At 30.9% G+C, this 26418-nt stretch overlaps 3 protein-coding genes across 3 annotated transcripts; all 3 read left to right on the top strand.

The window, feature by feature from the left end:
* Window positions 1-8402: 8402 nt before the first annotated feature.
* On the top strand, window positions 8403-9866 carry LOC129233538 (ribonucleoside-diphosphate reductase subunit M2 B-like). Its single transcript, XM_054867551.1, has one exon. The coding sequence runs from the start codon at window positions 8403-8405 to the stop codon at window positions 9864-9866; it is 1464 nt and encodes a 487-aa protein (XP_054723526.1).
* Window positions 9867-10243: 377 nt separating this feature from the next.
* LOC129233539 (E3 ubiquitin-protein ligase goliath-like) lies at window positions 10244-10930 on the top strand. The gene has a single exon (XM_054867552.1). It carries the CDS (start codon window positions 10244-10246, stop codon window positions 10928-10930), a length of 687 nt encoding a protein of 228 aa, XP_054723527.1.
* A 13920-nt stretch (window positions 10931-24850) lies between these two features.
* Window positions 24851-25573, top strand: LOC129233540 (uncharacterized protein DDB_G0287625-like). The gene has a single exon (XM_054867553.1). It carries the CDS (start codon window positions 24851-24853, stop codon window positions 25571-25573), a length of 723 nt encoding a protein of 240 aa, XP_054723528.1.
* Window positions 25574-26418: the final 845 nt, after the last annotated feature.

The raw sequence follows: 26418 nt of genomic DNA on the forward strand, positions 1-26418 counted from the left end.
ACAGGCTTGATCATACATACGAGTTCAGACATAAAATCTTTTCTAGACGATCTTGAATCAAATGATGCCTCTTGATGAGCTTGATATGGGTTTTGGTTCAAACACTTTTTTGTAAGTTCAAAATATTTGGAATGTTCTTCCTGAGGACCTCCCAATTTCTAAAGGATCCCCCATCCCACAGAAAAGCGTGTAACTACATCAGAGATTTCCGTTTTGTGCTAAGATTAGAGTGATTGTAATTACGACAAATAAATTTAAGTTAAACGGTTTACCAAAAACGTATTCTTTGAGAAAATGTAATGGTATTGACAGTCTCGTGTATTTGTTCAATAAAAATTAGTAGCACCCTAAGAAAGTTGATTTCCCTCGAAAGCCAAAGGATCCAAAAAATTCATTCTACCAAAAAAAAAAAAAAAAAAAAAAAAAAAAAAAAAAAAAAAAAAAAAAAAAAAAAAAAAAAAAAAAAAAAAAAAAAAAAAAAAAAAAAAAATATATATATATATATATATATATATATATATATATATATATATATTTTTTTTTTTTTTTTTTTTTTTTTTTTTTTTTTTTTTTTTTTTTTTTTTTTTTTTTTTTTTTTTTTTTTTTTTTTTTTCGTGTGAAACTTTAAATGTCTGAAAAATATCTATGATTATTTTCTTCTTCGTTTCATGCTGCAATTATGATTCCCATTTATCGTCGTGAGAATACGTGGCATGATGTGTTCTACTATATTTACGTTCATCCATCGACATTTTTCAATTTCTTAGATAAATACGTCTTCACCTGTCCTACCGGAATGTATGTAATTATCAGCGGTATTTTTGAACGAGAACCGATCTATGCAACGTTTCGAAAGGAAAATGAATTATTTTTGTTCGATCCCGATAACAATTGCCCGGCAACACGACGTTTTGTGCTGCAGGAATATGCCACCGTTTCGAATTCCGTTTGGTTCCTGAGTCTCGAAAATATTCGCGCTCTTATTAAAACGATGGATACGAAATATCCGACGTGTATTTTGGAAAATGCTGATAGAAATGTACAAGTTTTTGTAAAATCGTCGCGATGTGATGAAAAAGATACTTGGAATAATAAATTTGAAATGAAAATGTGTCGAAAAAGTGAAAATTTCGTTGGATATTTCGAAACCTATCCTTTGAGAAAATATAATGGTCTCGATAATCTCGTAGATTTGTTTGATGAGTAGCACCCTAAAAAAAACTAAATTCCCGAAAGCAAAAGTTTGTTCAAAAAAAAAAAAAAAAAAAAAAAAAAAAAAAAAAAAAAAAAAAAAAAAAAAAAAAAAAAAAAAAAAAAAAAAAAATATATATATATATATATATATATATATTTTTTTTTTTTTTTTTTTTTTTTTTTTTTTTTTTTTTTTTTTTTTTTTTTTTTTTTTTTTTTTTTTTTTTTTTTTTTTTTTTTTTTTGAATATGAATGTAATAAAATTTGTACGCGTGTAATGATGTAAAAATATTTTTTCGTTTCAAATATATAATGTCGTGTTCGACACTTCCGATGATGATAACCGGTAGTGGTATAAAAAAATATAAAAAACTTTCCAAGATTTGTTCATACTGTCGATTCAAAAAAAATTCAAATTGTCGTATGATTGTATACAATTTCAAACATAACGTCTATTGGCATTTACACAATCGTTGTCAAAAAGAGCAACTAGATGACATAAATGAGTTATGTCGTTCGTTTATTACCATCTTGGAGAAAAATGAATCGGAATTTCTTAAAGAATATAAGGCCAAAGAAGATCGAACGACGAAATCTTTTTTAATCAACTGTAAAACAAAATTAAATTGTTGTAGGTGTGATGATACCGCCGATAAAAAATGTATCGAAAAATATTTTCTTTTGAATTGTTGTAAAAACGTTATCCACAAGAAATGTTTCCCTCTATGGTGGACGGAAAATCCCACTTGTCCCGTTTGTTGTCGAGGGTGTTGTAAAAAAGAACGTTTCTATTTTCGTTCTGAAAAAGAACATTCAACTTTTTTACGGCAATTGGAAACGATAGCAGAATTCTTTCGTCCGGTGAGCGAAAAAGACTCCGCGTATCGATTGGTGTCCGAAACGTGTAGCGATATTATTTTTCGACTCGAATCGGCCGAGTTGTGTTTCGAAAAATGTTTTCAATGTTCCGAAAAATTCGCAAATGAAACTTTGAAAATTAAAAATTTACGTGACGAAATTTATTTGGATAGTCTCTTCCTTTTAAAATCGGCAAATATCTGTCCTTTTGAAACGTGGTCGAAATATTGGAAACAGTTGATTCGTCACGCGAAAGTAGCATTGGATAGCATGGTTTTGATGACTGAACCCGAGAGTAGTAGTCATCGTTCACAATATCTCTCGGATTATGAGTATTGTTGGCAGAGTAAGTATTGTTGGTCCAAAATTCAATTGAACGAAATGTTAAAAAGGCTGATGTTTATCGAAAGAACGTGTCGCGAAAACGGAATTTGTGACGAAAGTTGGTGGCATTGGTGGTATTTTTATAGAGTGAATAATAAAACGGAAGAATTTAAAAGGTTTCCGCGTAACTTTCTGAGATATACCTACCGCATTAACATTGTTGACGAGTAATTGAAGCTCGTTTTTTTAATTTTTAAATAAATTTTTTCTCCCCGTGTTTCATTTCAAAACAAAATGATAAAATCTTGTCCATTTCATCTATACGTCGCTTGAACCTTAGTCTATCCAAAGCATACAGCTCCCATTCACCTTTTCGATCACAGATTTCAACGGGACATATTTCGACGAGCTCAGCAAATGTAACCTTAGATGGTACTTTTGACCGATGACACGTCATTGCTTCGTTCCAATTTTGATTCACGACTTTTAAAAGCACTCTCATTTTTTTTTCTTCTTCTTCCAATTCGATCGACTCATCAACATTGTCAATTGGTGAACTTTCAATCATTCTTTTTTATTTTAAATCATCAAATAAATAATTCAATTACGTATTTGACGATATGTGTTTAACCGTCTAGAGTTTCGCTTTTTTTTTTCTTCTTCTTCGAAACGCAATCGTTATCCGTGTTCGTTTCCTCCTTCCCCTTTCATTTCGAAGAAGGTCATGCTATCGTTATCGGTACTGCCTCAATATATAAATGGAGGAAACGGAGAGACGTGAGATTCATTCGCTGCTCGGTAGCCATGCCTTCTACGTGTTCGACTCTCGCCACGACGAGCAGAAATCATTTCGGTTTTCTCCTTAAGAAATACACGAATTTAATTTATGTTCTCGGAGATCGTCGCGTTTCGAAAATGCGTCGAGCTTCGCGTGGCGTGTTTACTTTAACGTATTTGTTGAATTATCTTCAAATATGCGTGTTCGATTCCATCGAATACCGAGACGTTGACAGTAAAATTCAAGAGTGGCGTGAAAAATTGGTGCTCAAAGAAGACTTGAAAGAATGTGGTATCTGCATCGACGAGTTGGACGAGGACGGAAACCGGGACTTTGTTCGTTTGCCGTGCGAGCACGAATTTCACGAGAGGTGTCTCTACAAATGGTGCTCGGACAAGTTTTCCTGCCCGTACTGTCGGGGTGCGGTCGATCAAGCTTTTATGGATTACGTGAACGTTTCCGTATTGTACCAGAAATTTTGTAAATATTACAAGTTAATGAACAGTATCAAAGACAGTTTCATGTATTTTATGGAAAAGGATGGTTGTATTACTATTCCAAATAGCGCTCGAGAACGAGACGAAATACGCTGGATGATCCTGGAATGCCATAAATTGTGTATTGTGTAATAAAGATTTGTTTTGTGAACCATTATTGGAAATTTGGTTTGAGACAAAAGTTTACCATGTCTATATTGTATCAAATACGTAATCATCTGCGTAAAAATAACCTTTTGCTCGACGATCTTTTTGATCATATTTATAGTCATAATCGCTTTGACAAATCTGATTTAGTCTATGACGTATTTGCGCCATATGTTAAAAGTTGTATTTTATGTGTAAACCGAATGAGACCGTTACTCGACAAAATTAGACGGTTTCGAGTCAATCTCCATTCATACAGTCTTTTTTGTCTTCGTTTTTTATCCGATGGTCGTTATCATGGGTCGCATTTTAAAATGGATTGGGTAAAAGATAATTGGGACAAACTGATTGAATGCATATCGGAGCAATTGGAAAAAAAATTCACTTTTAGTCAAAATAAAATCTCTCTGAGCTTTCATCTTGCCGAGATAAATGAAAATCTTTGCTTTATGAATGATCTCAACTTTCCTTGCTGGGAGACTCGATATGTTTGGCACGTGGAAGAATTGAAAAAAACGCATGAAATGATGCAAAGTATCCGAAAAGAGTATTGTGAAAATGGAATAATCGATCATAGATGGTGTGATGAATGGACAAAAGAAAATAGTCACCATTATTATAGATTGTGTAAAGAAATAGAAGAAGATGGAGCATATAGTTAAGGGTCGACCATCTAATTCAATAATAATAAAGGATGTAATAAATTCTATGTTAAAAATGTATTACAAAAAAAATTACACCTAAATTTTTTAGTTAGTTCAAAAAAAAAAAAAAAAAAAAAAAAAAAAAAAAAAAAAAAAAAAAAAAAAAAAAAAAAAAAAAAAAAAAAAAAAAAAAAAAAAAAATATATATATATATATATATATATATATATATATATATATATATATATATATATATATATATTTTTTTTTTTTTTTTTTTTTTTTTTTTTTTTTTTTTTTTTTTTTTTTTTTTTTTTTTTTTTTTTTTTTTTTTTTTTTTTTTTTTGAAAATGACGTTATAATGTTTTTACGATTGCCCGAGCTTTGGGTATAATAAGAGCGAGACTTTATCTTTAATTTGTGATTCTAAAATTACATACTCGTAAAGTTTACATTCAAGCTGACGAGTCAATATGGTTGATCGAGAATTTGAAGAAATTTTGCAAATTATCTTTCCAAAAGACGAATATCGTTACTTACACGATATTTTGTATCGTTTCGATTGGAATTTGAGTCCTCATCATCAAGAAACGTTTCGAGAGCATTGTGTAAACACTGGACGATGGATGGATACTTTTTGTAAAGAAATTGGTGTTTTACAAACCACGTTCGATGGAATCACTTATGCAAAAATTGTCGGTTTTATGCATGATATAGGTAAACCTTTCGTTCAATATTTTACACCAAACAAGGAACGGCAATTATTCACGGGACACGCTCAAATTTCAGCCCGATTATTTATGATGCGTTTCAAAGAACATATTCCGAATCCCGATTTGTTACAAATGGCGATGACGATTGATTGTCACATGTGTTTTTATCATTCATCGTCCGAATGTCAACAAAGAGCTAATGCCGTCTTATCTTACTACCCGAATTTCCCAGAGACCTTACTGTGTTTTTTACATCAAGCCGACGGATTAAGTAAAATTCCGGCGGTGAGATCGCAGCATCATCCCTTCAATGCGCGATCCATGTTTCGTTTTCGCAAAAACAAGAAAATTGTCATTTTTTTGATCGGGCCTTCTGGTTCTGGAAAAAGTTCGATCGCTAAATCACTCGTTTCTCAATTTCGACACCAATTTGGAAATCGATTTAAAATTGTGCACGTAGAAAGAGATAGCGTATTGATGAGTATGGCACGTGATGGCGAAACGTACCAAGAATGTTATCGGAGAATTCCTTCGTCGACTCTAGAACAATCGTGGAAAGAAATTGTTTCTTCATCTGCCGAAATAGCCGATATTCTCATCGTCGATACGGTTAAAAATTATTATTGGTTGAATACGCAGTTACATTTTTCTCATCATTTTAGAATAGGAATTTATTGCGTTCCGTGGCAGTATTTTCATCCCGGAGCTAGCGGTAAAAGTCCATCGATCGCGTTTCCACCCGAACATCGAAAATGGTCTGGATATCCGACACTATTGACCGAAAACTGTGTTGGTCCTTGGAAATTGGAATTGGGGACCGGTATCTGGGAAATGGTACCTTATATCGTCGACGCGTACATGAAACAAGTTCAGACGAGTAGTTTATACAAACAACCTCTGATTTCGGTATTAATGAATAGGTTTGGTAAAGAAGCCATCAAGGCACAATACAATCCAGAAAGTATAAAATTCGATACGGAATATTCTTTCGGTGAATTTAAAATCTTTCGAGTGACGTATAGGCCGGGAACGGATACTACTTATGGTCCTACTCGTTATTATCGAGGTGAATATTTATTATCGGACCCTATAACGGGTCATGTGGTTCCTCTTCGATCTGGATTACCGACATTTGCGCTCGACATACCACCCGTTACCGATACTAATAATAATAATAAAATTGTAAAAGTAACGGCGACACCTAAATACGATGGAAGTTTAATCAATATTTTATTCGTTCCGAAAAAGTTTTGTCATTTCGACGCATTATGCACGCATTTCAAACGAGTTTACAGAAATCGGTACGGACTTTTTTTTGTCGGTTCGAAACAAAAATTAATTATGGACGAATGGTTAAGAATTCGTTTTGACGCCGCTATTAAAATGCAATTTGGCGATTTCATTAACAAGTATGATAAATATATAACTCAAAACGATGATCTGACGACGTTTCATTTCGAAATGATGAGTATCGGTCATTCGAAAGAATTGGCCGTTTATTATTCCGAATCGTTTTGTAAATTTATAGGTATCACGACGATCGAAACGTCGAGTTTGAAACATACATTTAAATTAGCCGATCTCTCCGATCACATTGCTGTAGAAAGATATGAATTCGAAAGTATGGAATCGTGTCAACTATTTATGCGAGAACAACATGAACGATTGATAAATGGTGATGAAATGGTAGAACCGGAAGGATTTGTTTTATATTGTTGGGATATTGAAGAACGGTTAGAAAATGTGATAAAAAGTAAATTTTTAGAATATTTAATCGCACATAACCCTGCTAAAAATTCCGAAGACTATCAAAAACTCGTGTTGGGAAACGCTTTTGTATCGAAACGCTTCCTGAGGAGTCGTGAATTGACGGAAGAAAAAAGTATTAACAGAGAAAAATTTGAAAATTTAGAAACGGAAATGCAACGCTTTTTAAATGTAGCTACAACCAAAGCATCTGGATCTAAAAAAGAATTTGTTTTGTACACGAAAAGCCAAAAAGAAATGGTGGATAAATTTCAAACGAGCTTGAATAAATTTTACGATGATATTTGGTTAAAACGAAAAAATATTTTTAACGCATTATATTTACATTTCCCAGACACGAATAGCATGTTGAAAACGTTATTTGATCCACTAAAAAAATATCTGCATCATTAAGGAAAAAAAAAAAAAAAAAAAAAAAAAAAAAAAAAAAAAAAAAAAAAAAAAAAAAAAAAAAAAAAAAAAAAAAAAAGTTTTTAATGGATTAAATAACGTTTTCAACTTTATTTGATCGGGAACGCTAATAAAGAATGGACACCTTTAAAACGATTCTCGATGATGAATTTCAACGAAGAATGAACAAGATTCCTAATGTTGTTACTATCCACACCGTTCGTCAATCTATTTTATTTGATGTAGCAAAACTATTAAAATTACCGCCGCCTTACGTAGCCGATAACAAAAATAATGACGATTCAATTATTTTAATAAGTTATGATAATTTAGTTAAATTGAGTCAAATTTGGACGAGATTTTTAAGAGAACGTGTCACGACCGACGACTTAAAAAAAGTGGAAAAATTTGAAAGTTATGGGTTATATATTCCTCTGAGAGATGTTGTAAGGTTTGTTAGTATTTTAGATAAGAAAAACAACAAAGCGTGTTTGGAGGAATTAAATATCATATTCGCTGTAGATGGTTTTCGTAAAAGTATTAAACATTACGTTAGAAATATAAACGAACTCATGCCTATACATAGACGAGAACATGTCATTGGTGTTAGAAATATGTATCATGAATTCAATCGCACGGTAGGTATACCCCGGATAGCCACACACGTCATATTTTATACGCTTTTACGTTTTTTTTCAAAATTAAACGATTCAAAGCAGTTGGAGATACGAATTAAATTGAACGACATAAAGAAGAAAACGGAGAAATTTTTAATGAATGAAATGATTAATTATACCGAAAGAATAGACTCTAATTTATTAGATAAATTAGAAGCAGTATATACCGAAAATATGACGCAGTTAAACAGAATTGCTCTAGAAAAGTTACACGAACTAAAGTATTAATTTCAAAAAAAAAAAAAAAAAAAAAAAAAAAAAAAAAAAAAAAAAAAAAAAAAAAAAAAAAAAAAAAAAAAAAAAAAAATTTTTTTTTTTTTTTTTTTTTTTTTTTTTTTTTTTTTTTTTTTTTTTTTTTTTTTTTTTGAAATTAAGTTTATAGAGGTTGTAGATAGAATTAATAGTAATAAAATATGAATGGTAAAATTACTTATAAATACTCTGAAAAATTACCTCGAAAAAAAGCAGAAAGAAAGCGATATTTAGCAGAACCTTGTCGTGAGTGTAAAGGGTATTTTGATTGTTTGCCTTCACCCGATCGTCATATTCAAAATAATTGCAAACATAGGACAAAATATAAAACTAAACCTACACCTGACCATTTCTGGGAGATTGATTTTCCCGATACACCTACTCTTGTCGAACGAGGATATATTACGGAAACAAAAACTTTGGATCAAGTTCAAAAAGAAGAAGAAATTGTCAAAAAAAATACTTTACTTAAAAAACAACAGTTGTTATCAAATATGAATCGAGAGTCTGCTTCTCCGGGTCATTCAAAGTGGGAAAAAGAAGACGAGGATGATTTTAATTGTTGGAGAACAATATTTAAAACACCACCGAATGCCGAAAATAAAAAATTAAAGATGGATACGGAAACAAAATCTATAGATGACGAAGAACCGTTACTACAGGACTATCCCGATCGATTCGTGACATTTCCCATCCAGTTCAAAGACATTTGGGATATGTATAAAAAAGCAGAAGCGTCATTTTGGACAGTCGAAGAAGTTAATTTATCGCATGATATTTCGGATTGGGAAAACAAATTAAAATCCGAAGAGAAGCATTTTATTTCTCACGTATTGGCTTTTTTTGCAGCTAGTGATGGGATAGTTGTCGAAAATTTAGTGGAGCAGTTTACAAGACGAGTTAAAGTGACAGAAGCGAGAAATTTTTATTGTTTTCAAAGCATGATCGAAAACATACATTCGGAAATGTACAGCATGTTGATTGAAACTTTAATTCGTGACCCTATAGAAAAATTAAAACTGTTTCGAGCCATAGAAACTTTAGATTGTGTCAAGAAAAAAGCCGATTGGGCTTTACGATGGATTCGAGATCCTTCGTGTACATTCGGTAAACGATTAGTGGCATTTGCTGCCGTGGAGGGAATTTTCTTTTCTGGATCTTTTGCAGCTATTTTTTGGCTAAAAAAACGAGGTCTTATGCCTGGATTGGGTTTCAGTAACGAATTGATTAGTAGAGATGAAGGATTACATTGTGATTTCGCCTGTCTTCTTTTGAATCGGTACGTTAAACATCGACCGGATTCAAAAACAATTCATCAAATTATTTCTGATGCGGTGCAAATCGAACAGGAGTTTTTAACGGAAGCTCTACCGGTGTCTTTAATTGGTATGAATGTAAAGTTAATGAAACAATATATCGAGTTTGTAGCCGATCGCTTACTTTCCGAGTTAGGTTGTGATGATGAATATAAATATGGTGTCGAAAATCCATTTGATTTTATGGAAAATATAAGTTTAGAAGGTAAGACGAATTTTTTCGAGAAACGAGTTGGAGAATACGCAAAATTTCACACTGGCAAAAACAATGCCGAGCAATTTAAATTTACGCTCGATGCAGAATTTTAAAGATAACGTTTTTTTAAATCGCTATAACTATCAGAGGGAAGCTATGCTTTGAGTTTGAATTTCAATTAAAAAAAAAAAAAAAAAAAAAAAAAAAAAAAAAAAAAAAAAAAAAAAAAAAAAAAAAAAAAAAAAAAAAAAAAAAAAAAAATATATATATATATATATATATATATATATATATATATATATATATATATATATATATATATATATATATATATATATATATATATATATATTTTTTTTTTTTTTTTTTTTTTTTTTTTTTTTTTTTTTTTTTTTTTTTTTTTTTTTTTTTTTTTGAGTAATGATACATCAAGAGAAAAGTTTAAGTTAGGAATAGTTTTAAATATCAAGTTTATGTGTAAGTAAGAAACATGGCATCTCGTTCGGGTTCCGACTTGACTTCCTTTTTTTCAACATTAATCAATCCATTTCGATTACTCTCACATCAAGATCTGTATGATAATATTTACAGTTTAGAGTTTTTGTTTTCAAATACTTTCGAGTATTTTTTAAAATCGGATGCATCGCGTTCCGCTATTACTGACACTGGTGAAGATAATGTAGAACCATCGATAGAAAGTCCAACGCCCAACAATATACACGATGACAATTTAGATGGTGAAGACACTGATAGTTCATTTGATAGTGATTGTTTTAGTGATATTGATAGTGGATATGATGAAAGTGATGATATTAGTGTAAATCATTATGGATATCTATCTTCATTAAACCGTGGATATCAGTTGCGAACAAGTAGTACTTATTTTCCTCACAGTTTAGTGTACGATTTCATAAATAGTTATTATGTAGATTTAAACAGTGAAGAATCACCAACAAATAAACCTTTGTCGGATAAAGATATTGACAAGCTAGAGACATTAAAGACTTGTTCTAACGAAAATGCATTCGATAACTGCGCAATCTGTTTAGAAGATGTAAAGGAAAATGAAACAATTATGAAATTAAAATGCAATCATACATATCATAAACAATGTTTAATTCCTTGGCTTAAAACATCAGGTATATGTCCAAAATGTAGAGATTGCATCAAAGCTTAAGAAAAAAAAAAAAAAAAAAAAAAAAAAAAAAAAAAAAAAAAAAAAAAAAAAAAATATATATATATATATATATATATATATATATATATATATATATATATATATATATATATATATATTTTTTTTTTTTTTTTTTTTTTTTTTTTTTTTTTTTTTTTTTTTTTTTTTTTTTTTAATGGTAATAACTAATTGAAATATGCCTTTATATATAACTCTAAATATTACTTCATATTTTAAATCAAATCTTTTCAAACTTTCATTATGTATTATAGGTGGTTTTCAGAACAAGCTTTAAGAGAAGCATATGGCAAAGGGAATTGTTCTACCGACGAATTTAATGAAATTTTAAAATTCTTTAAAAGAAATATTTTGACTATCAAATCGAAAAATTCTCTTCAGTTAATAAAACAATTTTTGGGCGTAAAGATTCAAGACCACAGCGAAATCAATGATACATACACTATTTTAATCACTCATTGGCCCCACGATAAATCAATGTGCTTGAAATTTTGTAGATCTAAACCGACCGAATTTCGTTACGAAACGCATGATGGTAATCCATTATTATATTTTTCCGTTTACGATGGTGGCGTTTTTGAAGAGGAACCTGTGTATAATCAAGAAACATTAAAAGTCGAGGAATGGGAAGAAGAGGATGAAATGTTAATGTTAAATTTAAATAATCAAGTAATGGATGAAAACGAATCGACACCAACACATTCCGATGAGAATAAAATATTCGAAAAAGAGGTAATCTATCAGAATAATAACGAAACGAATATCGATTACGAATCATCAGAAGACGTTGAAAGTGACCAGTTATTAAATAAAACCATAGATTGTTTATCAAATAAAGCAAAGGATGAAAACGCAGATTTAAACGAAACAGTAGATAAAAACTCAAATGGTAATGATTCTGACGAAAGTGAAAATGAGAAAACTGTAGATAAAAATTTAAATGATAATGATTCAAATGAAAATTTAGACGCTACTGTAGATAAAAATTTAAATGATAATGATTTGGATGAAGATTTAGACACTACAAAAGATAAAAATTCAAATGATAATGATTCGCGTGAAAATGAAGATTTAGACGCTAATGATAATGATTCAGTTATAAACTTTAACGAACAGAATAAAAGTCATTGCGATAAAAGCGATAGAAAAAGGAAATTGATTCCAAACGAAACAGAAATTGTAAAACCCAAGAAAAATCGTGAATCATAGTTCAAAAAAAAAAAAAAAAAAAAAAAAAAAAAAAAAAAAAAAAAAAAAAAAAAAAAAAAAAAAAAAAAAAAAAAAAAAAAAAAAAATATATATATATATATATATATATATATATATATATATATATATATATATATATATATATATATATATATATATATATTTTTTTTTTTTTTTTTTTTTTTTTTTTTTTTTTTTTTTTTTTTTTTTTTTTTTTTTTTTTTTTTTTTTTTTTTTTTAATCTTTATCGCCTTCTTTCTTTTACATTTTAATGTTATATTTTATTATCCAATCCTGTATTGCATTTTATTTTGACTTGGTCGATGTACACGGAAACTTGATAATGAACGATAATCCCTGTTTAAAATTTTTAGTAACGCAAGTTTTTCCATTATTTGAGGCATTGAAAAATCAAGTGAATTGCATGAATTATCCGTTTCATGAATTAGAAGACTTTGTACGAGATTTAGAAAAAATTAGAAAATTGTTACATTTTTGCAAATTATCAATTTTTCATTCTACTCGTCAGATTAGTTTCTCGGAAGAATGTATTTTATGTGAAACGAAATTAAATGGTTGCGAGGCGTTAAAGCTGGATAACTGTAACCATTTAGTTCATGAAATATGTTTATGCGAACGTATCAAAATAGATGACAAAGAATATTTTTGTCCTGCATGTCAAAAAGTAGGTGCGGTTATAGATGGTCGAATGAACTTTCTCATTTATCATTTAAACCGTATTTTGGACGCTTACATGTCCCGTTTGTTGCGAATAAATTGTAAACTTATCTTCTTATCACAATCCGGAGAGGATCTTTTTGATTATAGTGTCGAGGAGTTGAATGATTTTTATATAAACGATTCTGTTTTTTATCGAAATTTCGAAACTCAACTCTTATACGTTGATACCGATGAATCATTAGTAAAATTTAAAAATTTTAAAACAGATGTGCAAAAGAAATATGCGCATATTCTCTTACAAATAACTGGTACATTTTTTAATATGGAAAGAAATGATTGTGAAAAGTGGATTGTGGATTTGCAAAATGAAATCGAAATTGGTTTACAAACAAGACCGCCTATAATTATCGGTATATTTTTTACGAAAAAATCGGGAGTCGAAAATGAAATATTTAAAACCGACGAGGAAGAAACTTGTCCGATTTGTTTAGAAAAGGGAAATGTGTATCAATTGTCATGTAGTCATTGGTACCATGAAGCGTGTTTGACAGAATGGTGTAAGATGCAGAACCCACTTTGTCCTTACTGCCGTCAACCCATCAAAATAACAAAACAAATGCCAAGTGTAAAATATATGGCTGACTTTCGAACGGTGTTTATATACGTGAGGACTTTAATGGTTACCCTCAAACTTTTAACCAACCATATGATAGAGTATCAATCCAAGGTCGAAGCAAATGAAATTTGAATTTTTCATTTAGAAATCAAAATGGAAAGTATTTATTATATAATGATTTTTGTAAAAATTAAACTCGTCAAAAGACGACTGGATCGATTTTACGGAAATACGATGGAGCAGTTGAAAAAAGCAGCGTTAACGAGTAATAATCATTACTTGAAAAAAATACTAAACAAAAACTGAATCTGAACAACTCACACACTCTATCAAAAAAAAAAAAAAAAAAAAAAAAAAAAAAAATATATATATATATATATATATATATATATATATATATATATATATATATATATATATATATATATATAATTTTTTTTTTTTTTTTTTTTTTTTTTTGAGCAATTTGAATTGCTTATTGTTCTCATTTAACCGCTGTTGATGTCCTATCATTTTTCAGACCATACATTTTTAACTTCCGTAGAATTTACGGTTCTCGTCTATTAATACTTCATGATTCATGCTTCATGCCTCGTGCTTCGTGCTTCATGCTTCATGCTTCTTGCTTCATTCTTCGTGCTTCATGCTTCTTGCTTCATTCTTCATGCTTCATGCCTCGTGCTTCGTGCTCCATGCTTCTTGATTCATTCTTCATGCTTCGTCCTTCATTCTTCATGCTTCATGCTTCATGCCTCGTGCTTTGTGCTCCATGCTTCATGCTTCTTGATTCACTCTTCATGCTTCGTGCTTCATGCTTCGTGCTTCATTCTTCATGCTTCATTCTTCATGCTTCTTCCTTCATTCTTCATGCTTCGTGCTTCAAGCTTCACTGGTCTTTAGTTTTTATCTCCTGATATTTGGTATCGTACCAATGAACTCTGGTCCAATGGTCTTGAAATAAAATCCTACGTCCTCTAGAATGTGTTCAAATGCCTCTGGATTCCGACTAATGTTCTTGATGCTGTTTCCATTCATCATCATGCATTGATCCATGGTTTTGGAGAACTGATCCTCTCTGGGAATTCATCTAACGACATCCGGAATTCGCTTGACCGCTGAAGCTAAGATCATACAGGTATTGCAATTCAAATTGCGAAAAACTCTTTTGAATGCCACCTTGCCAGCATTCAAATGAAAAGGGCCCGAAGGGCCCATCGCCCATCGCCATCGTTTTTTTTTTTTTTTTTTTTTTTTTTTTTTTTTTTTTTTTTTTTTTTTTTTCAAATCACTTTTATGGGTGAATATAGGAACATAACTAAAGTCTTCATTACAAATGATATAATTATGTGGACTCTTTTTACTTACCATTGGGATCTCGTAAAGTATTTACAAAATAACACAAGTCTCATTCGTATAACATGTTTAAACGAAAATGGAGAAGTTAAAACGTTCATTCGAAAATATAGAAATTGGATCGGTATTTGTACTAAGGATATTCAAAATGTTGTAGACAAATTTCGTAAACATCTTCCGGGTTTGAAAGTAAAACATGTCAATATGGGAAAAACTAGAAAAATTTTGCCCTATTTCCAAGAACGTTTCAAGAAAGGGTTTGATAAATTTAAAGTAAAAGAAAAAAATTTTTATAAACTCTACGTGGATGCTTCTTTAGCCGATGTCGGTCTTTTTTTTGATAAATATAAAATTGCGTATTTCGATTTCATGGATTGGCAAAGTCGTCTTTACATCGATTTCTGTATGAAATATGATACAAAATCCTTTTATCATAAATGGTACACGATTATCGATACCAGTGTTTGGTTGTTGAAAACGTTCGAAATGATTCCTTCCAGATTAGAATTACCCAGGTTTAAAATTGCCGCTTTTGACTTGGAAACGGTTCCTACTTCGGGAGAAGAGAGAGTGCCTGACGGAACTGATAAAAAGGATAAAATTGTCATGATTAGCATTGTCATATTTTTTAGCGATTCTGCGGAAATTTTTAAAAAAGTTGTGCTTTATTTGAAACCATCGTCCTTTTTTTTACCGTGCGATGAACGTGATTGTATCGTTTTCAAAACCGAAAAAAAAATGTTGGTTCGCTTTCACGATATTATTTCGGATTGTCACATTTTAACGGGATATAATATCAATTCTTTTGATATTCCTTGTATTTTTTCGCGACTTTTATTTCTAAAGAGGAAATTATTAGAAAATTATACCTCCAGACAAATTGGGAATCAAATAATTGCTTCATTTAAAAACGTACTGGTCATCGACATGTATTATTACTTTCGTACATTTTCGGGTTACGATTTACCTAGTTACAAATTGGACGATGTGGCAAAATTAAAATTACGCGACGAACAGTTGTATAAATTACCTTTGAAAGCCACCGGAATTCATTTTTGGTACAATCACATTTCTAAAAATATGGATGCCTCATTATTGAATGAAAATGATCGTTCGAAATGTTTTCGGCTTTTAAAACCACGTCGCGTTACGGAAAATGCATTCGGTACGTTCCGTGAATATTTACGCTATTGTATGCGAGACTCCGAACTCGTGTTTCGATTATTCGTAAAAGAAATGGTACTACCTTTTTTGATAGAAAGGGCAAATTTTGTCGCGATGGATATAGTCCAAGCCATGCATTACGGAAATTCGAAATTTCTTTTCGAATTATTTAAAACGTATGGAACAGTCATGGGTTTCTTTTTGAACGGCCATTTTTTCAAAAATGATTATGACGGAACCAAATTTAAATCCATGTATGTTGGAAAGAAAAATTCTACGTTTCAAGGCGCGTTAAATTATGCGGAACCTCAACACGTGTATTCGAATGTATCTGTCATGGATTTTACGAGTATGTATCCTTCCATCCTATTAAGTGCCAATTTATGTTACGGTACTTGCGATATTTTAAACATTGATGAATGGAAACAAATTCCAAAAGACCTTTTCACTAGCATTCCTTACCGAAATCATACAAAAAGAGATCTTTTACAAAACAAATTAAACGAAATATCCGTAGACGATTCGGATGGAAATAAAATATTTCGCTATCCGGAGGTCGATCCCGAAAAAGATAAATTTGTGATTGTCATTTATCAAAAAGAACGTGCGTTTTTACCGACAATCGTGAGCCATTTTTCCGAATTGCGAAAATATCATCAAGCGGTTTATAAGACGGATTCAACGAAAATTATGCATTATAATGCTCAACGCTGTATAAAACTCTTATTGAATTCTCTTTACGGTATTACCGGTAGCGATAAATCTGAATTGGCATATTTACCAATCGCCATAACTATCGCCACTTTAGGTCGGTATCAAGTTTTGGGGTCTTTCCAATACATGAAAAATTTTTTAAATTATAATGTATGTTACGCAGATACGGATAGCATTATGGTCGAAAAATGGCCGTATAGAAATTGTGATTCCGTCAATCGGTTTTTAAATATACATGGCGTGGAATTAAAATATGAGAAATCAATGAACAGACTGTTGGTGATTCGTAAAAAACGGTACGTATACGAAAATCAGGATGGATCATTCGTTCCCTGCGGATTTTTGAAACGAGCCAACCAAGTCTTGTTAAATATGAGTAATAAAATCATCAATGGGACCACGTTAGGAGCAATGGGTGAAAAGGTACCGAGTGACGGTTGGATTTTATGGGTGAATGTTGTAATCGAAGCCTATTTAGAATGTAGAGATGTTAAAAAACATTGTATCACGCGTAAAGTGAAAGCTTTATCGGAATACAAATCGAAATCGGCTCCGATGGTAAAATTTTTAAAAAAATATCCAGATGTTATTGCATCGGGAGATAATTTTGCGGATTTTGTGTATAGTAGAGGAGATGTAGCGGAAAGCGAAATGTCAAACATGATTGTGAAACCGGAAGATTGCGAACATGTCGATTTTACAAAATTTTTTAATTCCCATCAAAAAAATTTTACCGCATTGTTGAATATGGTATATTGGAAACTATCTGATGATGAATATCAGCGTTATTCGGAAATGGTTTTAAATTCGATGAAATGGAAAAATATGATCAATGACGAATTGGTTTACGGTGAAAAACAGAAATTGATATTGGTGGTTATGAAAGGTGTAAGATATTCTTTTGAAATAAATGACCATTTGGTTAAAATCAAACGAAAACCAGGGAGGACAAAAAAAGTAGATCGAGACGAAGAAAAGTGTAAACCTAAACGCAGTCAAAAACGAAAAATAAACGAAATCGAAATCAAAGACGAGATACAACCAGTTGTTGGGAAAAAACAAAAAATGAACGGGGATATTAGAAATTATGCAAGTGTTTTGAAAGAACGAAAACGTAAAATTGATGAGATTGAAAACTAAACAATTTAGTTCAAAAAAAAAAAAAAAAAAAAAAAAAAAAAAAAAAAAAAAAAATATATATATATATATATATATATATATATATATATATATATATATATATATATATATATATATATATATATATATATTTTTTTTTTTTTTTTTTTTTTTTAAATAAACTTTCGTCTCCCCTTACCGAAAACAAACAAAGTGTATCTGTGTAGTAACTATGGGTATTTCAAACTTTACGTTATTGATGGAGCCATGGGTTAATAACCCATCCGTTTTATTACCTTACGATTCCATTTTTATCGATTGTCAAAGTTTATTATATATCGCTATTGAATATACTTTTTGTGAGAACGAATCAGTTTTATTCAATCAAATTTCAAAATTTTTTATGCGGGAGTTGGCAAAAATACTAAATTCCATTTTTCAAATACAAATGGTGGATTCGTGTACGATCGTATTGACGTTGGACGGATTTGGCGTTCCTATGAAATTTCCGACTCAAAAAAAACGACGATGTCAAAATAATTTTTCCATTAAACAATTTTACAAAGCGTCTCTCTTCGGAAATAACGTCGTTTCTCAATACGTACAAAAAATGTTTATTTACGCTTTAAAGAATGGAAGCTTCACGAAATATTATTTACACAATTTCGCTCCCGTTTCAATGACATTCATCATATCTGGATCTAATAATGATGGAGAAGGTGAACATAAATGTTTTCGATTAGCTCGTCATTTAAAAGTTAAACGTCCTGTTATTGTGAGTGTCGATAATGATATTTTTATTTTAGCTTTTCTCCACGAAATGTATTTCGAAGCTCTTCAAATTTATAAAAAATCCAATCGTATTTTCGATATTAAAAAAATTGCTTCCGAATGTCCCATTTCTTCTTTAGTCAGTGCTAGTTTTTTATTTGGAAATGATTTTATACCACCTCTGATTTCTATTACGGAAAATAATTATTCTAAACTTTTTAATGCCGCGTGTTCCGAAGAAAACTCGTCTTCGTTACCCCAATTTATCGCGCAGTTTTTAAACGACGTACAAGATTGTATACGTTTTAATCGGGTACCGCACGTCGATGATCATTTAATCGATACATTTTGGATGACGTGTTTATGGATGCTTGATTATTATCGGAAAACATCCTTCCCGCAAAAATATATCTCCAATCAAATTTTTGATTCGTTCGATAGAAATATGCTCTTGACGGGACTTTGTGATATGGAATATTCTTCTCTGTGCTTCGAAAGAGCTAAATGTACGTACGATTCGATATCGGATAGTCGATGCGGTACTTGGGAATCGATTGTCAAAGATATTTTTCCGAATGACACCGATCGTGTTATGAAATATTTAAAACCGAACGAAAGTGACGACGAAACATGTACCGTAATATCCATTGAACAAAATAGACGCCAAAAACAGTGACCACTATCCAATAAAAACTAAACATCTCAAAATATGGAAACATACAACAACCGAAAATTTCATTCTTTGCATCTTCATAGCGTAATGTTTTATCTAACTGCACTAGTTTTTTCACGGGTACAGGTGCTACCATTAAATGAGCATCTCGATCCAATATGATGGTCGAGTTTTTCCAATCTACATTTTGTAGCATAGACAGAGGAAATTTTTCGGCGTAAGGATATTGCTTGTAGGTATGATTGTAATGATAATTTAAATGGTTATGTAAAAATTGAGCTGTAAAAATGATATTTTTGGGATAAGTCAACACTAAATTATCTTTATTGATTTCTTTGGTATACGATATCCATGGCGCTTCGTATAAGAAATGATTCATTCTTTTCTTATTTTTTTTCGATCAATAAAAAAGATTGAGTATTTTATATTTCCACAAAAAATGATCGCCATGTGCCTTTTGTTTTTTGTCATTTATTTCTTTCAATGTGTCATGCATAAAAATTTTATATTTTACTATACCGGTCGTAAAATACCGTTTCATTTAAATCTAATAAAATGGAATCAAGATGTCAAATTTATATGATTGGTGTCATGATTTATTGTTTGGTCAAAAGGATAATCGTAAATTTACACTACAACATCCATCGCAAGATATTTTTATTAAAAAATTGGAGAAGTTCGGATCTATTTCGACCCTCATGAGAGAAGGTGGACTTTTAAACGTAATCGAACACGATTTGGAACAAGTACGCAATTATTTCAACGAGTACAATGATATCGAAAATCCCCCCAAATTTACGACGAGACTGGTGGCTCAATTTTTTAACGAATTGCTTTATGCGCAAAGTCCATCGTACGAAAAAAATGAGTGTTTTCATTTAACGAGCTCCGATAAAGATATATTGAATCATATGTTATTGGATACGAAAGGAAACAATGAGTATCGGTTTCGAGATGCTCATTTTTGGGGAACGTTGTGTTACATGTTGTTACAAAATCGACGACCACCGGGAAAATTTAGCACGATCGATCAAGTGCCGTTAAAATTTCTTAGAAACGTGCAAAGGCTTTACGATATTACGATTAAACGAATGGGTAAGATTATAGATCCGTTTTCGATGGCATTGGTTCCGAAGAATGAATATATCGATCCCGTTCATTATGTCAGTTTAGATAATTTCAAACAATTTTTGATAAGCATGCCTCATCACACATTGACGAAAAGGGTGATTCAATTACTAGAGTCGATTATAAACGCGGAAAAAACAGGTTTCTGTTCGCGCGTGGATCAATTTTTAGAAAATGTCGATATTATCGATAATCGGATACAAAATATTAAAGATGAACGGTACGTTCCTCCTAAATTAATCGACGTGTTTCAACGTTTATTGGCGCAAGAAAATATGGATATGTTTTGGGAAGTCGAACGAGAAAAAGATGAGAAACAACTATCGAAGCCGACCGTCCTTTTAAGCCTTTATGAAGAAATGAGACAATTGGAAAAAGAAAACCAGTTATTGAGAAAACTCGTCAGTAATCGAATGGAATGATGAGCGCATTTTTGATTCGAGTACAAATGATAAGGACAAGAACCTTTTCGAATATCCGGAAACATTTTTTGTAATGTTTTAAAAGCTGGAACTCGAAACGTTTCTTCCAAATCTTCGCTAGGAATATCGTTTAAAATATTTTTTTGATACGATTTTCCTTTATAACCAAATATTGCGTCGGGAAAATGAACCGATAATATTCGATATCGTTGTTTTAAAAATTGAACGACCTCGTCAAGAGAAATACCTTGACGAGTCGTCATGATGACGTTTAACGATTTATGCATATTTGGAAAACTGATGGAAGCATCCCGAAACGACATTGGACTCGTGATTAAAAAATGTGCGTTTGTATCCAAAACGTCGACATATGCAATTTCTAATGGAACATATTGTTTTTCAAACAAAACGCCCTGAGTATGAACAACCGCTACGACAGTCATGATATCTTTTTTTTAAGGAAGGAAAGGGTAAACAAGAAGAATAAGAAAAGGGAAAGAAAGGATGCAATTTAATTTCAAAACAATTTTACTGATTCTGGTTTTAATCTTATTACTCGTATCGGTGATTATATTTAGTTGGAAAATGTATGCGTTATCAAAGTCTCAAGAATTCACTTGGACGGCAGCGGATCCAGAAAAAGCATCGCAGAAAGGTGTAGAAGCCATAAAATTTTGGGCGGATAATAAATATTATCTGATTGGACCTACTGTTGGTAATGTGGCTTGCATGTTTGCATTGGGATTTTTAATTTATCTGAGCGATTGAAAGAACAATAAAGGATTGAAGAAAAAAATAAAATGAATATTCGATTAATATTGATAATTATTTTATTAGCGGTGTTATTTGCGTCGCTTTTAAATCAAGTTTGGTTGTTATGGACACTTTATGGTGAAAGCACTGCTAAAACGGGATGGGACATGATGAAAACAAATAAAGCAGGGTTCATTGTAGATATAACATTACATCTTTTATCGGTAGCTATAGCCGGAGTGGTTTTTATTAAGAAGTGATAATGAAGTGTTCAATTTGTTTAGATTCGTTATTTTGTTCCAAGTTATTAACGTTCGATTGTCGACATACGTTTCACATATTATGTATTTTGCGTTGGATAGAATCTAACCATTATGATTGTCCTAACTGTAGGCGTTTTCTGTCAAATATCTGCTTATCGTGTTGTAAAAATATTCAAAAGGATTATTTTGTACTAGACTGCGAACACGAATTTCATTACGAGTGTTTGTACAAGAAAAAAACATGTCCGATATGTAAAGTCAAGATCTGCGAAAAGGATCAAAAATTTATCCGTTACAAAAATCACAAAACGTAATTCAAAAAAAAAAAAAAAAAAAAAAAAAAAAAAAAAAAAAAAAAAAAAAAAAAAAAAAAAAAAAAAAAAAAAAAAAAAAAAAAAAAAAAAATATATATATATATATATATATATATATATATATATATATATATTTTTTTTTTTTTTTTTTTTTTTTTTTTTTTTTTTTTTTTTTTTTTTTTTTTTTTTTTTTTTTTTTCGTATAACATTGTCTTTTAATTCTATGAATCTATAGTAGGAACGTTTGTATTTATTGGATACGTTTTGACGGTTGATATTCTAGTACTTTGTAATCACATTTTTGATTCAATAAAATAATCATGCGACACATTGTTCGAAGACTTTGATCTGCTTGTGCGTCTAGTATTTTTCGATCGTCAATATCCATTTCAGAATAATAATTATCGTATTCGTAATTCGTGTCTAATCGAAAATAATCCATGTTATTTTCTTGACGAGAAATAAATTTAAAAGCATTAAATTCTTGTTTTGCTTGTTTTAATCGTTTATTTGTAGGTGCAGATACCGTTGGATGATACGTTCTTTTCGATCTAGCGTCGAAAATTTCATTCGTATTGCATTCGTTTATCTCGACTGGTCCTGGATCGATTGTCTTCTTAAACCATTTAGTATGAAAATCGAAAAGTGATTCCGTTCTGTCGGAAAATTTCTCTCGAAATATATTTTCCGCAGCATCTTGTTCTTCCGGTGTGAGATTCGTATATTGACAGCATTCGTTAAATATTTTTTTAAATAACGGATTGGTTTCTATTAATTCGTTAATGATATCTTCGTCTGTTTGTTCGTAAAACGAGGAGAGGGTAGACATTGTATTTTTTCTTTATTACGATGGATTACCAAGATTTTATTCGGAGCCATTGCGTACGACCTATTCATAGTATTCGGTATGAATATGACAAAGTGTATCATATAACTGTCTATTACAGTCACGGAAATGTGACACATAAAATGGACAACTATTTTCAAGATTTTTTTACACTCGTACAACATCTTTCATTTGATTTAAAAACCATCCCCGAGAACGAATGTATACCTTCTCCATTGGGTTATTACGATTTATTTGGATTTCGCGAAGGTGATACTGCGGTTTTTAAAGAGAATAAAATTCCCCTTTTTATTCATTTTTCATAGCATTTATAATATCGTCCATTTTTTCGCAAGTGTGTCGATATTTGAGGTATTTGAAAAAAGTTATACTGACGAGAGCGATAAAAATACATAAAAGTAATACGGTAAAATGAAAACGAAAACTGGTCGGATTAAAAATCAAAACACCGATAGCGTACAATAAACCTACAGCTAGCGTAGATATTCCGGCCGGTTCCAATTTCGATACTTGAAAAAACATTTCTTTACTCCAGAAGCTTTGTTTTTTTTTTTCAACTCAAACCTATTTTTATTTTAAAAATATTTTCGTAGACAATGTCCCAAAATTGATCGTGAATATAAAGAGAGTCGATTAATTTCTTTTCGAAACGTTCGTCGTAATTTAAAACAAATGTTCTAGCGAACCGCAAAATTGTCTCTTCTTTATTACTAAAAGTTTCATTTTCTAAAAAAGTTTTAAATGATGGCCACCAATTTCGATGTTTGACTTGAAGTTGAAATTCATTGGCAGCTTCGTTTCCGACATGATTTTTTAAAAACATAACGAGTCCAGCGATTGTTTTATCTAAAATATTTTGAACTGCATCCATGGTTCTTTATTTGTATTTTCATTCATTTCAAGAGGAGGGAGGAAAAAAAAAACAAAGGATCGTGATGGAGGAAATATTTAAACTTGCGTGGAATCGTGACACAACTGTAGTGTATGGAAATTTGGGAAGAAAACCAAAAATTATTCAAGATTTTTTACGACACCATTATCAAAATATTGATATTTTTATCGTATCTAGACATTATGCTTTTTCGTCATTAAAATCAAACGTGCGCGTCGTTAGTCCCGAAGAAGCAATTGCTAAAAAATGTGACTTGCTTATCTATATAGAACCCGTCATTGATGCCACTATTGATGTAAAACCTAAAAATGCGGCTCGATTATTAATTTTTACAAGTCATTTTATTTTAAAATGTCACTGTAAAGATTCAAAATCGATACAATTTATTTCTTATTTTCACGATCCGCCAGATAAAAATAAAATCGCTAAATTATTAACATTGAAGGAAAAAAATGTAGAAGTGAGCGATATTGATGCGTTTCGAGACAGCATCGATTTTGATAATGTTGTAACGATCGAGGGAGGTTATCAAGAACCACTAGATATGAAAAGTTTTGTCATCGTAAATCTAACAAAGGCTCGTACGAAAGAAAAAAAATTGTTAAAATATTGGGACGCCGTTGATTTTTTAATCGAAAATATTGATCATGTCGAAAAATGGGTCGTGTGTTTTCCTAGAGACGGTCTGAGGAGCTTTAATGTAATGATACAGGACAGTATCGATCATATTTTCTGTCAAAAATTTGATGATGGGAATTTGGTATCGCTAACGGATATCGTGTCTCAAATGCCTTTTTATGATTTAGGTATCATTAATCCAAATTTAAATTTTACCGATATTATTCAAGATAAGTTTTGTAATTATTCTTACATTGTTCCGGATAGCATTGAAACGATTTTAAAATTATCTTTAAGAAAAAATTTAAAACATTTAGTAGGTTCCGTTTATACTTTTTAACGATTATAATATATAATAGATAAAGATGTCGAGTTCGAATGCAATTCAAGAATCACAAGGTAGCTTTACTATAGATGAAATTCATTCGCTCACTTCGCCACGACGGCAATTGGAACCAACATCATCAAAAAGAAAAAGTAGAACTACTTTAAAATCTCCTAATGTTAATCGCAAGAAAAGTGAATCAAAATCTCCTTCTAGATCAAAATCAAAATCTCCTTCGAGATCCAGATCAAAATCTCCTTCTAGGTCCAGATCAAACTCTCCTTCTAGATCTAAATCGAAATCTCCTTCGAGATCTAGATCGAAATCTTCTTCGAGATCTAGATCGAAATCTTCTTCGAGATCTAGTAGTGTTAGTAGTGTCGGTAGTAGTGTAAGAGCTCAATCTAAATCTCCAGTTAGAAAATCTCGAAAAAGAATACGTAGATTCCTTTCTAGATCTTCATCTGCATCTTCAATTCCTCGATCGCCTTCTGGGAAATACGTATTTATACGAAAAGGTCGTGGACCGAAAGGGAAAACCAGTTTGATCGATAACGGAAAAGTACTTAAACATGTCTATGGTTTAAACACTTTACGTTTAAAAATGGCTGGAAATGAAAAATTCAAAGAAACTCGTCCACCAGTTAAAGTGTGTCGTTATTTACTAAGTCATTGCGCTCGTAAACATTTAAGACCGAGAGATTTAATTCCGAGAGATACGCTCATCACGATCAAGAAGAAATTTGTAGGAAACGACCGTTAAAAAAAAAAAAAAAAAAAAAAAAAAAAAAAAAAAAAAAAAAAAAAAAAAAAAAAAAAAAAATAAAAAAAAAAAAAAAAAAAAATATATATATATATATATATATATATATATATATATATATATATATATTTTTTTTTTTTTTTTTTTTTTTTTTTTTTTTTTTTTTTTTTTTTTTTTTTTTTTTTTTTTTTTTTTTTTTTTTTTTTTTCATTTACTCTATGTCAAACGCTGCTATAGCGGGATCAAGACACATGTGTTTTGTATTTACAATAGTTTCTCTAAATGGAAAATGACAATAACATAAATGATTCTTTTTAAATTTATCGTACAAAAATACTCCGAATCTACATACATCTGGAACTAATTTACTACAATCTCTTCCTCCATAATACGTTGGATCACTGCAATAACAAATTGTTTTCGAGAATCCTTCGATAGTATTTACTATTGGTATTCCACCGTGTTCCGTATCACACTCATTTTTAAATTGTTCTACAATACATTTACCACCAATGCATTTTGCGTTTTTGTTAAAACATAAAAAACTACAGTCGTCGATACAAGATACTGACTTATCTATACAATTCGTTTTGGAGATGGGTGGAATAATTTCCATCGGTTGTAAGTGTTCTGGATTGGATGAAAAATCTAAAAATGTACAGAAAAAAATAGCAATTAGAACATAAACGAAAAAAGAACGGATCATTTCTTTGTATTTCGTTAGATAAAGAAAATGGAACGAGGAGTCGATGAACACGAAGATCGTAGAAGATGTCGAATTTCGCCTTCCGTATCCAAAATTAATACTTGGAGAAATGCTTGGATAACGTGTTACAATGTGGTAA

The sequence above is a fragment of the Uloborus diversus genome, unplaced genomic scaffold (assembly GCF_026930045.1).
Source record: "Uloborus diversus isolate 005 unplaced genomic scaffold, Udiv.v.3.1 scaffold_510, whole genome shotgun sequence".
Classification (NCBI taxonomy): domain Eukaryota; kingdom Metazoa; phylum Arthropoda; class Arachnida; order Araneae; family Uloboridae; genus Uloborus; species Uloborus diversus.